At 47.0% G+C, this 13,676-nt stretch overlaps 1 protein-coding gene across 1 annotated transcript in view; it reads left to right on the top strand.

Annotated features, from left to right (window-relative positions):
• The first annotated feature begins 4,918 nt into the window (after positions 1-4,918).
• The window catches only part of asap1b (ArfGAP with SH3 domain, ankyrin repeat and PH domain 1b), a 22,515-nt gene continuing 13,757 nt past the window's right edge, over positions 4,919-13,676 (top strand). The window contains 9 exon segments of the mRNA XM_068748267.1: positions 4,919-5,040; positions 5,042-5,107; positions 5,109-5,145; positions 7,272-7,344; positions 8,265-8,410; positions 9,571-9,645; positions 10,081-10,130; positions 10,335-10,464; positions 12,437-12,522. Of these exon segments, the coding sequence (XP_068604368.1) occupies positions 4,919-5,040; positions 5,042-5,107; positions 5,109-5,145; positions 7,272-7,344; positions 8,265-8,410; positions 9,571-9,645; positions 10,081-10,130; positions 10,335-10,464; positions 12,437-12,522 (785 nt within the window).

Raw genomic sequence — 13,676 nt, 5'->3', positions numbered from 1 at the left:
CAACTCTGCACAGGATAAGCTTTTACAGAAAGGGTAATGAACGATCTCGTGGAGTCCAGTAGCCTCTAAACACAGTAAATACTACATCATTTTAATTCCTCTATCATCTCCACTTATAGTCAAAAAGAGAAAGAAACCTTTGTGATGCAGAAATAATGTGTAGGAAACGTGTTCTACATAATTCAGAGGCCTGAATCCACATAAAGAGCTCTCTATGTGAACAGCGCGACCATGACCATTGTCATCACACGTGACTTTTTTCCTTTGTGTGTCTCGGGTTGTTGTTTGACGGGCACCTGAGGCAACGTCCTGTCATGTGAGGCTCCAGCCGGTCACATGGAGCATCCGGTAGCCTCTCCTAGCAATGCCTGCACAGATGGGACATAATGTCAGCTTTCTTCCCCTCGCATATTTTGCCAATTAGGCTTAGAGGATGGGTTGTCCGGTTTTCAAACCATTCTTGATCTATTTCATTATGTTATATACACTTGTGGGTTTTTTTTTACACTTTTACACAAAGTATTTATTTAACGTACTCTAACAGATTAAAAAAATACTTGTTAAATGTTATGTTTAGCTGTCTTTGCTTGATTTAGCTCCATATTTCAGGCCACTTTTAGGAAAGAGGCACAAATGGCAAATCTATTAGAAAAAGAAGATTGTTATAATAATTTATAGTTAAAAAACACAACCCTGAATGCTGGCTGTTCAAGGCTCCGTCCTGCAACACTGCAGCCGAGGCACACAGCTGTAGCACGATCAATTATTGATGGCCGTTCTAGCTTTTTTATTCAGCACCAATTCTACTGTATCGCGTGAGAGAACGGAAGCACGTTGCGTCCCCTGGCGGCGCTGCTCACATGACTTATTGTTGTAGTTAAACTGAACTGTAAAAAAAAAAAGTAGTAGTAGTAGTGGTCATTTCCTACATTCATAAACTTGTCTTTGACGTTTTTAGTGGCGATGAAATGGACTTTCAGAATGGCGTTGTACACCAACACAATGGTGTAGCTCAGGTATTATTGACCCTGTTAGCCTACTTTGAAAACTTGTTAGCGTTAAAGCAGTAAAATCAACTTAAAAAGAGCATCCGAGGGGGGGGGTTCCTTTAAATCGCTATCTCTAAATACGAGCGAACCGCTAAGCTCTGCTCTGTTCTGTCTCCCACAGCGGGAGGTGAGACTCTGTTGTGTTGCTTGTTTGCCGTCTGCGGCTGAAATCTGATAATCAGTTTTGTGGGCCGACAGCTGTTGTTCCTTACCTTCCTGCCACAGCTGCGCTGCGTATATCATCAAGGGCTATTAGCTGGCAGCGGATTAGCCTCAGACCACACTAGCGCTCTGATCCCCTCCGCTCTCACCCAGATTTAGGCGAGGAAGAGTGGGTCAGTGTTCACATCTGTTTTCAGGCTCCTTCGCCCCGGATAGATGGTGATAAAGTCTCCCTGCCGTCAGCAGCCATTTTAATATGATGGAGAAACTCAGCGTAGGAATACTGTGTGCTATGCCTGATTGTTCTGTTGAGCTAGGCTTTTATATAGTTCTCTTTTTTAAACACGGCTAGTTTTCTTCTGCCACAATAGCGGGCAAAATAAGTGCTAAAATGATCGAATCAGGCTGTATAAAAGATCCAACCTGTTTTACTCTTATATTTTTACCTTTTTATTTTGTCTGCATCTCTTCGGCTTCTTCATCGTTATGTCTGTATTCCTTTCTCTCATTTATTTCAGCGTAGCGATAACATTGTTAGCCCTCAAAGATGGCCCTGCAGAACCAGAACGCAGCCTTGTCCTGTGATCACAGTCTTATCTTGCCAATGGTTCATCTCCGTCCATGAGCTTTGATGGTGTTTGGCCCTGGAGCCTATCTGTGTGTGTGTGTCTGTAAACCACAGCTAAACATCGAATTAAGCTTTTCAATGTCCAATTTCAAGGATGCCTTTCTCCGGAACGCCAGTGTGTTCCTGCCGAGCTCATTCGAGCCCGGTGGAATCGGCTATCCTGAAGTCGTTTCCATCTTTTTCTAATGGCTTCTTACATCGTGTTGCGTCACTTCCTTTCCTCTGCATCAGCAGAAAGCAAATGAGAGGCTGAAATGTAACAGCGGTGGAGAGTGAAGACTTCCTTTGGGAGTTCTCCAGTCTCTCAGAGGATCCAAACATCCCCTGGGAGTGGACACGCCTGCGGGGTTGGAACTAGCCGGTCTCTCACCCAGCAGAGTCCCGTAAAGTGTGAAATTTGAGACTCGTCTGCAGAAACAACTTGAAGGAATGCTGCGAAACCTGTGACTTTGGCCCCGAGGACTCATGATCAAGCGGTGTGCAGGAATGTTGCTCAGAGGCCAGAGAAATCATTTGACTTCTGATTGTGAATGCTTATCGAGAGATGTTCATGGCTCGGTGCCCGATGGTTGAAAAGGGAGTCGGCTTGTCAGAGAGCAAAACGTGTGCTGGTTTATTTAAGTGTTGTTGTTTTTTTATCAACCCGGACAGCTCCAGTTTGTTACGCAAGACCGTTTTTGGTCTTTTGCCAGTTCTTCTCGTGCAGGTTGTCGTCTTAACTGTATGATAAATGATCAATACTCAAACACAGAGCCTTGAACGTTCATGTGATCAGCCAGATTTTTCTTCGTCGTTTTGCGACTTCAATGTTTAAGCAGCCTAAACAGTTGGTTGTTACTGATTAACAACTTAGCAATGGTGAAATAAAACGCACAATAATAGTTTCAGTTTTGCTTTGCTATTGCTCATTTGTTTCTGTAAAGCGGCCAAAAAAAGTTGACGTATTGAATTATCCCGTTTGCGCTAACAATCCAAAACAGGTGTTGTTTAGTTTGGTATCATAAAGGGCTAAGAAAGCTATTAAATATTCACACCTGTGTCACGGAAACAGTCGAATGTTTGATTTGGTAACAAAAAACAAAAAAGCGAAAATATTTGCTAATTCATTTCCTGCCGAACCCTTTGCAGCCTGAAGCGCAGTTGCAATTATGCCGCTATCACAGAAAAGCAGGTGTTTGAAGTTAGTGGAAGTAAAAAAAAAAAGATAATATGAGGAGGTTTTAGTTTTAGAGGCTCACATTTTGTCAGGGAAACAACCGCTAAACGCTCAAGTGCCATGCTAGCTAGCGCCTTTAAATCAGCTGCCTGTTCCTCACACTCTATAAACGGCTGCTTTGAGTTATCCAGCAGAAATAATGACTTTATATCTATAGTTACCAATAAGGACATGAGATAAAATGTTTATCAGGTGAGTGTGATTGTTAAAACACACTCAAAGCGCTCAAAATGAGCGCCGGGCGAGGCGAGAGAGGAACCAACGGATGAATGTGTGAATGTAACACCTCTGCACGCATGGCTTGACTTTCCTGCTGCACGCATACGCTGCCAGTTCCTGTGTTAAACGCAGCAAGGAGAGGATCTAACCCGTCACATGACCTAACCAAACTCAGAGAGCCGCGCTCTAATGGAAGCATAGCCGACCAGAGTCGTCTCTGACACTGCATTGACTTCTTGACCAGCAAGCATTAGCATGTCCGGTTGTGCCGGCTCATTAAACCGCCATGCTGTGCCCAATAAACAGCGTTTCTATCACCGCTAACCATCGTTTGGCCTTTAGCAGCCTTTAGCTTCACTGCGTTTAATCTACGGACTCGTCTGTGTCCAAAGTGAGCGGTTTGAACTTTCCTGCAGGGCCTTTCTATGCTAATAAAGGTCAGCATTGAAGGCAATTCAATTAAAAATGCAAAGCCATTAACCTGTTCTGGAGGGAAACCACATCTGGACAAGCAGGCATTACAGATGTTCAATTTCAATTGACGCATTGTTTAGCATTGGCATCTGTTTTCCATCCTGAATAGGAAAAGAAACACGAGTAGGAGCAGGGACATGTATAAAAACGTCGATTCAAGTGAGATTTGTATCGCACGTGTTCGAGGAATTGCTAGTTTATGGCTATTGATCGGTAAACCCTGCAGGAATGTTACGCTTCTGCTCAAACAAGGTGATTTCCCCTTTGTTGATTCTGAAAGAGGACCCTTCAAAACGCCCCGAAAAAAGACTTTTCGGATGAGCGGCATCATTCACGTTTAGCTGCCTGAGCAGCGAAACTAAAACCGCTGGCAGGCGATCGCTCTTTCTCTTTCATTACAGCGTGTGTGAGAAAATAGGTCATCTGAACCCAGCTGCCTCTGGAAATGTTACGTCCTCTAATTTTTTTCCTATTCTGCTTGGAAGGCTGCAAGGCCCAGAGAAAGGGATGTGCATTTGTTTCCTGCCAGTGAAAATGGCTCCCCCACCCTTCCTGCTTGAGTCATGCCACATGGACTCCTCAGACAAGACGGTCCGACTGGATTTCCTCCGTGGCGTTTTCATTCAGACTGGAATAAGAAGCAGAATTGCCTTTGTTACAATAATACATCTAAGTAGATATCACTCAGGCGTGTGTTTTATGGAGCTGTGAGGCGGAAAAAAGAAAGGAGAATGTAAATGTGCAAAAGAAAAGCGAGAGAAAAAAAATTACACTGGTGTGAAGAATTTAAACATTTATCGTCACGTTCTTTCTGGAAATTCCAAAGCAGATGTTTTTTGAACCCTCGGCTCCAGCTGTGGGGAAGTCCTCTAATTGCTGTGCCCTTTCCTGTTTTCTCCATCTATGACATGTTTAGCACATTAGCGGTTCCCGATGTCCCCATTCTCCTCCCGTTGCAGAGTAGATGTGCCGCGGTGACACAGTTCGACTCCCAGCGTACTGCCGAGGAGCAGAGAGCCGGTCGGTCGGTTAGTCAGAGCTGCTTCCCGCAATCTCCACGGTGAAGAATGTGGAGCCAGAGCGTGAGGCGGCCAAAAACACATCTCCTCATCCGCCCGCCCGAGCAATGCCAAGGTGGAGGAGAAGAGCGAGCGTTCATAGCTGGAAAAGATGAGTTCAGGGAGAGGAAATGGGAAGGACGGAGGAGGAATCGAGAGAAGCGCTTCCCAGCCAGCTAGAAAAGCGCGACGATTCCTCAGCTGTCAGCAGAGAGCAGTTGGTGTCATTAGACAGAGACCCTGGACAGGACCCTGACAACGCCTGGCCGCTTCCTGCTTCCTGTCCGAAGACGGCTGCTGCGGGAGGATAAGGCCTTGGGCAGGAAGTATGGAGCGGAGGTGGCCTCCAGTCAGTTGTGCCCAGTCACCTCAACCACACTTACCCCCCCCCCCCCAAGAGTTTACCTCCCGGGGTTCGACTGTGTATTTGTGTCTTTCTTTGGGAACCAGGAAGTCAGTCTCCGTCCACCTCAGTGGAAGCATGGGTCATATTTAAAGGCTCCGGGTCAGGAACAGTGACATATCACTATATCAGATTCAGTATCGCAGCAGAAAAATAGTAAATGCATTATGAAGCTGAAAGATGGGTCACACGCATCCTAAAAGCGTGATGGTTTTTAATGATAAATAACAGGCTGTGAATTATAACGGCGATGGGCGTGTTTCCAGGCAACAGCAGGGCGTCGTTGCTCAGCAACCATCTCAATATAACTGATGCTATAACATGGTGAAATGCTTTTTCTGCCTTTTTATTCTTCACATTAGCGTTAGTGACCTTGGGCCTCGGCGACCTTCACCTCCTTGAAGTCAGCCCTTGACCTTTTTTGGCTCGGTCTCTGACGGACTTCCACTTTAAAGTGTTCTGCCATGGTCGTGTTACCTTAGAACAAATGGCTATAGAATTAATGCTCACGTTTCTCTGCGGCACTAAATAAATCGTCACGCCCAACGAGGAAGAGACGAGCGTCGTCACACGCACGCCCCCAAAAGTGAGAGCGATGGAAGCCTAGACGAACTGACCTCTAAAATGACAGAGGTCACATTTACCGCTGAGGAAGGGCTGGACCGTGTGTAGATCTGGATCGGTTTTCGGCTAAACTTTGCAGGATTAGGATTCACTCACGCTCGGGCAAGTGAATCTGCTAAGCATGTCGGCGCTAACATTTTTTATTTCCGTGCACAGACGGCGTGGATTATGGGTCACAGGATTGGGGTGGCGGTGCCAGCTGCTCTCAGTACGAGCGTCACGAAAGTCAATCTGCCCGGCCGGTCGGCCTCTGTCTGGCGCTCTTCATCCCGGTCAACTCGTCACCCTCTTTATAGAGGCACAGATTTACGGCGGAGGCTTTAAGCTGCAGACGGAGCGGGACGGAGTGATGAGGGTGTGGTTTTGTGCGGTGTGGAGGAAAAACAGCTTGTTGCTAAATGTGTCTGTGGTTTTGGTGGGTGGGGGTGGGTGGGGGTCTAATCTGCGACTTCTGCTGCGTCTAACCACTTAGATGAGGTCAGCGTGGCGTAACTGTCATCTGTTCTGAAAATGAGTGAATGCCTTTCAGCTCAGTTGCATTTCAGAATGCATTTCTGCAGGGACAGTTATTTGACAGCTAACGCCCTCTGAATGAAGATCAAAGGGTCTCGGGGCCCCCTCCAGAAGCCCCCCCCCTCTCCCGGAGCGACAAACTACTGCTGCCTTAATTGGGGAAGAGCCATGTAATACCTGTCCGGGCGAAGCCGAGGACGGCATAATTACGTTGTGAAACATAATTAGCCCGCTGTTGTGTGTGTGCGTGTGCGTGTGTGTGTGTGTGTGTCTCTTCACCAGCTGACCTAATGGGCTTTTTACAAGCGAACATGACTCGGTTGTGGTCCCATGGCCTCTGGTTTCACAGGCTGGAACTACTTTCTCTCTTCACCCCAGATATGCAACAACACAAAAAAAGAAAAGCTGTAAAATAATCTGAAATTCAAAATGAATATGATATACCGAGGAAAATGGAAGCAGGAACTGTGATCTACGGCGTCTGAAGTGAAGTGTGACGCGTTTCTGTTTGTAACTCCCTGAGCATTCATCTCCGAGGCCGCGAGGAACTGAGGCAGATAGCACGCCGTGGCAATAGGTCAGCAGCAGTGTCTATTTTTCTAGCAGTTAAATGCTTCACGGATGAATAATTATCCTAATAAATAGCCTAAATGTGCTGAATGTCGTATTCTGCCTGTATATTTTGGCCTGTTAGGGAACACAAAGGCTTTGCTCCAGCGGTGTTGAAATAAATGATTTCTGCCACATTCGGGTCACGCAGTGTTTCTGTCCTCTCTTTCTACGTTTAGCTCTCTGCAAGCTCAGCTACTAGGAAATCATGTTTTTATGTCACGTCTTTAAAAGATAAACATGTCTTTCTTTGTATGTGGATGTATTCGGAATGTTCTTAAACCAACTTCTAAGCGTCCTCCTCCTCTGTTCTCAGGCTTTGGACCAGGACCGGACCTCCCTGCAGAAGGTGAAGAAATCCGTCAAAGCCATCTATAGTTCAGGACAAGGTGAGACGGCCGGTTCCCATCATGCCTGACGTGTTGGCAGTGCTTCTAAAAGTAATATTAGACCCAGGATTTCTTAGATATCCTTAATAAAAAGAGGATTGCTTTGGGAGCGTTGCCTTTTTGTGCGTTTGCAGCCAGGCCGTCCCAGAAACCAACACCTGAGCTGGTTCTGTTCATTTCTACGACAGAGATCCGCAGTAATTTTCTACCAAATTCTTTTGAGAGCAGCCTCCTCCCTGTAAATTGACAGTTTCAGATGTTTGTCCCGCAGAAACGTTTGTTTGCTCTCAGACTAGACTAGTCGTCAGGATGAGAAACAGCTGGAGGATCCTTGACTTTGAAATTCAAAACGGACTTGATCTGGTAAAAAATACGCTGAAGTTCTTCTAACGATGCATGAAATAACTGGAGCAGAAATCATAGGAACCAAGAACTGCTCCTTTTTAAATACGCATCTCAGAACACATAATGTCGGTGGACCGGCGACTCTAAGACGAGTCGGGTGTGAATGTTTGTCTCTGGGTGTCGTGTCCTGTGACGACTGGCGACTGGTCCAGGGTGCGTCGGCTGGGATGGATCCATCCAGCCTCCCACCGTCCTGCGCTGGACGGGTGTTTACAGAAAATTGATGGATGGGTCTTGGCACAGAGATTACGCTCCGTGTTTTATTCAGTGAAAAGGTTTTTCTAGGCCTTCCAATGTCGGGCTGCGCTTCTTGGCCTGCCTTTGAGTTTCTAGCATGACAAAATGGCTGCTGCAGGAAAACGCTCCACAGGGGTGCTCATCTCACCCGCGTTAGCGTCACCTGCATTACCCCCCCCCCCCCCAGCCCTCTCCACATGCTAATTATGCTAATCATCTGCTAGAGTTCCTGTCAGACGACGTAACCCGTGACCGGTTCTCTTCCGTTTCCTCTCCAGACCACGTCCAGAATGAGGAGAACTACGCGCAGGCTCTGGACAAATTTGGCAGCAACTTCATCAGCCGGGACAACCCGGACCTGGGAACGGCCTTCGTCAAGTTCTCATCGCTCACCAAGGAGCTGTCTGCCCTGCTGAAGAACCTGGTGAGCACCTTTTAATCTGATTGAAATCAACACGGCGCTCTGATTTCACGTGGATGGAAAGTGGAGAATCCTGCAAAGAGATCTATTTTTTTTTCTCGCCTTCATTTTCCTAAAGGACGAAGGATTTACAAAAACAAGTCCAACGATATTGCTCTTGTTTTGGGTTTAAGGTTAAGATTAGGATTATTATAGATGATTAGAATTGAATCGCGCATAATCTTTGTCCGATATCTTCTTATCTGCCTGATGCGGATTTCCCTTTGGAGTTGCACACTCTGAGTGATTGCAGTTAGAAGAAGAATCGGTACCAGATCGCTCTCTCTCTTTCTCTCTCTCGCTCTCTCTCTCTCTCTCTCTCTCTCTCTCTCCCTGTGTGGCTGACAGCGAGATTAGACTCCATAAATACACTTGGCAGCACCGGGACCAACTCTGTGTGTGTCCGTTTGGAAAGCGCTCTCCAATCACCCACCTGTTGGCCGCCCGAACACTGTGGGAAGCATATTTCTATTCTATCAGGACTCTTTTCATTTTGAGTCTTTTATTGAGTTTTTTTTTTTTTGGGGGGGGGGGCTTCAGTAACCCCGAGGGCTCCTGCTGTGTGCCTGCGCTGCAAATGAGAATTGACGCATTAGCGCTTGTTCTAGATGTCCTACAACCCAAATGTAAGGATGTTATTGACAGATCGATCAAGTCGTTGGCAGATTTTCTGCATCTTTCTCAGCGTTTATTTCCTTTTTTAAAAACCTCAGAGTAAGAGAGAGAGTTTCCAGGATGTCCTGCGGAGGATTGATTCCTGATTTGCCCATATCTAGTCGAAGCGCCACTAATGCTCAGCGCATTAGCATCCATTAAGGGTTGTTTACTTCCTCGACGTGCGTCTGTGTACTGCAGGCTTGGCTAGCGACAGCAGCAGGGAATTAAATGCGTACAACCCGTTGTAAAAGATCGCGCCGATGCTAGCTGGACACAATCTTTAGCTACTTCTTCAATAAATGGCAGCACCATTGCTGATTCCTCCTGTAAGCAGCAGCACGGTTGTGTTGTTGCATTGCGTTGTAAGAGAGAGGACGATATTTCAGCATCTGATTATCCTCAGCCTTGTGCCATATAAATCTGCCGCTCTGTTTTAATCTCGCCGCCTTCCTCTTTGTGTGTTCCAGCTCCAGAGCCTCAGCCACAACGTGATCTTCACTCTGGATTCGCTGCTGAAGGGCGACTTGAAAGGCGTGAAAGGGGTGAGATTTTTACTGTAAAACAGTCCCCCCCCCACTCAGGTTTTTTTATTCTCTCCCTCGACTTCCCGTGGCCGTCAGATTGCCTGGCTCAGCAATGGTACGGAAGAAAAAAAAAATGGACGCCTCGTCAGCACATCCTTGTAATAATCTCCCAACATCTGTGCGTGTGCATTTGGAGGGTGTGAGCGAGACGAGAACAGGGAGATGGGACAAAGCTTTCTTTATAAAAGATCACACTGCAGATCCTGCAGGAGTAAACTCAACACCGCCTCTGCGCTGAGCTTGAGGAGCGTGGCGAGCAAATGGGTCAAAAACCTTTGATGTTCCGGGGGTGATGGGCGTGGCGGAGCGAGGCATTAAGATGGAACTTTGTGACCCATCCCCTCGGTGATCTCTTCGCAGTTTGCTGACGCTTGTCTTCCTGTGTTTCTGCAGGACATAAAGAAGCCCTTTGATAAAGCATGGAAAGACTACGAGGCCAAGTTGTAAGTAGATCAATAAAATTGCTTCTGTAAGGCCACATATTTGCACCATATAGGGTTGAAATGATGCATTAAAGCCTGCAGAGAATGTGCAGCAATAAAGTCTTAAGACGCTCTATATGTCGTAGAGCAGGCAAAAAAAAAAAAACGGACAAGGTCAAAGCAGTGCGTCCATAAAACGAGTCGACCTTTTTTTGTCTGTGCCAGTACAAAAATCGAGAAGGAGAAGCGAGAACACGCCAAGCAACACGGGATGATCCGCACTGAGATCACCGGCGCTGAGATCGCAGAAGAGATGGAGAAGGAGCGACGCCTCTTCCAGCTCCAGATGTGCGAGGTAGGTTGTGAGATGAAGCCGATGTCCGTCAGAGATCGTGATTGTGCCGGAGTCATCGTCAGCTTTCGCCTTCCTGGGTCAAATTTGTCTTCTCGTTGCTGCGTGCAGCGACACCAACGCGTTGCTATTTGTGGTTTGAACAACCCGCAGCATGTAGAGCGTTCTCTAGTCGTTGCCTTTAAACCAGACCTCGGACTGGAGTCGACCGTTTCCCTCCGATGATTTGAGTGTTGCATAGAATAGCGTTCACATTCGTGGAATCGGGATTAGAGCTGCCCCCGAAACATGCAGTCATATCTGCATTATTTCATGTAGAAGGTTTGTAGCCTCGAAGCTCTGGTTATTACTGGAAAATATCTTTTTATTTTTTATTTTTAAATATAGAAAATTTCCCAGCTTATTAGATCCTCATACGTTTTGTGTGTGATCTGAGTGTTTTAAAAAGGTTCTTCAGGTTCTTTCAAGCATCTTTTGGACTTCTCCGACGTTTTAACGCTATTAAAGGCTGCATCTAAAGACCAGCTAGAATTAAGTGTGAAAACGAATGCGGGTTCTTTTATGTGCCCGAGAGACTCTGAGCTAACCGCTAAAGCTCACGCCAAAAATCCTCTCTGGTGGTGGGCGGTGACGCCTACACATTGTTCACTGTTAGGAATTATATAATGGCTGTTGCGCTGCGTTTGGCCGAGTGAATATTCACCACCGAACTGGCTCCCCGCCGTGCCGATCTGCCCTCTTCTAACAGAGACCCAGGTGTGTCTTTACCTGTATTTTATCACGTGTGACGATCGACTAGCATCGGCGACGCTAACATGTTGTCACAAATTATTTCACAGGGGTCTTCAAGTATTCTCTAATTGTTTCAGGCGTCGTTGCATGAATGGATTGAGACTTTTAGTGCTTTTAATCTCCATTTTTAATTCTTCTTAGTCAACAGTCGTCCTGACTGGGAGGTTTCTGGTGTCAGTCAGTCAGTCTGTCAGTCAGTCAGTCGGTCAGTCAGTGTTGCAGCCTGTTTCATCCCACTTAACCTCGTTTCCCTTTCGCTCCGACACACACACTCTCACTCCCTCTCTCACTCCTTGTTACTCAATCCCCAGATTACAGGATGCGCTCACTCGCTCTCCCCGACCTTTTCACCTCGCAGCGCCGCCAGTCAAGGAGTGTGGAAAGGCCGCTTTCATCTGCCTGCATTATGTTGTGCTCGGATGGGGGGAAGGGGGGGCTGGCGATGCTGCTAGTTTTGCACAAAAGAGTCCAAACACCCGCCAACAATGAACCGACTGGGACCGTCAGCCAGACAAAAGAGACAGCGCGTGCACGCATACATGCATGTATATTCACATAAATGTGCGATCATGCGGATGCTAAGCTACAGGCATCCCCACACACATGATATACAGACAGAGTAACTTTTGGCGTCAGAGGCTTCAGAACGCTTCCGTGTACTCGATTAAATTACGCCGGTAGCGCCGAAAGCGGTCTAGCCGTGAATCTCTGTGGATTTCCATCCCGTGGGATTATGGGATTATCCTTTATTTGTTGGTTTGGTGGGAAGTGCTGTCTGAAGACGCCTCGTTTGTTTAGAAGCCGTAGACGCTGAGCAAGCAGCCCACAAAGCAACTTCCTCTCTTTTATAATGCTAATGTGAAAAATATTTCTCATCGTCCTTTTGAAACTTTATTTAGATCAAGGCAGAGGGCTGGTATTCTCTTGTACTAGAAGTCTGTTCATCCACCTGCCATCCACCTGCCCCCCCCCCCCCCCCCCCCCCACACACACACACACTCATTCGCGATTAACATAATCATAAATGTTCATACTTCTTACGTGTCTACGGCAGAGCCGACGTCTTCATCCTCTGTCGTTCAGCTTTGCCTCATTACGCCTCATTAAACCCCCCAAAAATCCTCTAAACACGCCCTGAGTTTCCGATTCCTCGTTGAACTGTGCTCCTCTCTTCGCTTTGCAGTACCTGATCAAAGTAAACGAGATCAAGACCAAGAAAGGAGTGGACCTCCTCCAGAACCTGATAAAGTATTACCATGCACAGTGCAAGTAAGTACCACCTTAATCCCCCTCAGAGCGCCGCTCTCCCTCGACTAGAGCATCACAACAATTACGTCTTCCTCCCTCTTTGCTCGTACATTTTCTGTCTTCCATATGAATCGCATTCCGTGTCCACGGCCCTGGATGAACGGTGGAAAATGGATGGATGGATGATTCAGAGATGTTTACGCTGAATACAGAAACAGCTCCACGATGACAAGCGGCAGAATGACAGATTTCCCTCAGTGCTCTGGTCCTGTCATAATACCGGTGCAAAAACAATAGACTCCTGCGTTAATCTGTTCAACCTGGGTCACGATGGAAACGGAAGTCACAGCAGTGATGGATTAAAAACGTAAAGAGAATCGACGGAGGAAAGAAAAACAATTTATGGTCCTTTTTACTGTCTGAACAACTTCCTTTGAGAAATTAAGGGCGTTTTTTTTGCCTGGCGACACATGGATTGAAGCGACAGGGACATCAATCAGAGCCAGATGCCCACAGCTACCCCCCCCCCCCTCCCCCCAAAAAAGCGCTCCAAAGGTACATAAACAATCTCTTTGAGTCCAACGATAAACACGGAATATCGTCCTCTGAGTCTCTGGGGTCCGAAGCCTGGAAGCTGGGGTTATGCAGCCAGAGGAGGGCTTTGAATCTTTCAAACAAAGTCACACAACCTCACTCGCGTCAGGCATCACGAGCCCTGAGGCTACGACTTGAGTGATCCTGAATTACACATCGGGCGTCAGTTAAATCATCCCCGCTCTCCAAACACGAGTTAATCAGCAGCATTTGGTCTCCTCACTAGAAAAACTCATTTCCACATGTGCATCAGCTCGAAGGTTAAACAAGAGGCTTCATTCTCAGTAGATTTATGTCTTAGCTGTTTGTCTCTATGCGCAAAAAAAGAAAAGTCAGCCGAGGCGACCACATCTTTTCTACACCGACCGACCCACGATGCATTGCTGTCAGTAATTGGCAGTGAGAGGGAGGAGGCTGGATCCTTTCGTGAATACAGGAGGAGAGGCGGCGTTCAGAGGAGAAGAGGGCGGCGGGCAGTGGGAGGTCATTACTGGTGATTTGCTGCTGCGGCGCCGCATCGAGCTGTAAGCTGCCAGCAGAGCCGTAATGGATTTCGGGACCGGGAAACACCTGCAGATGCA

The sequence above is a fragment of the Brachionichthys hirsutus genome, chromosome 14 (assembly GCF_040956055.1).
Source record: "Brachionichthys hirsutus isolate HB-005 chromosome 14, CSIRO-AGI_Bhir_v1, whole genome shotgun sequence".
NCBI lineage: Eukaryota > Metazoa > Chordata > Actinopteri > Lophiiformes > Brachionichthyidae > Brachionichthys > Brachionichthys hirsutus.
The sequence above is the reverse complement of the archived record's forward strand: the minus strand, read 5'-3'. Positions and strand labels throughout refer to the sequence as shown.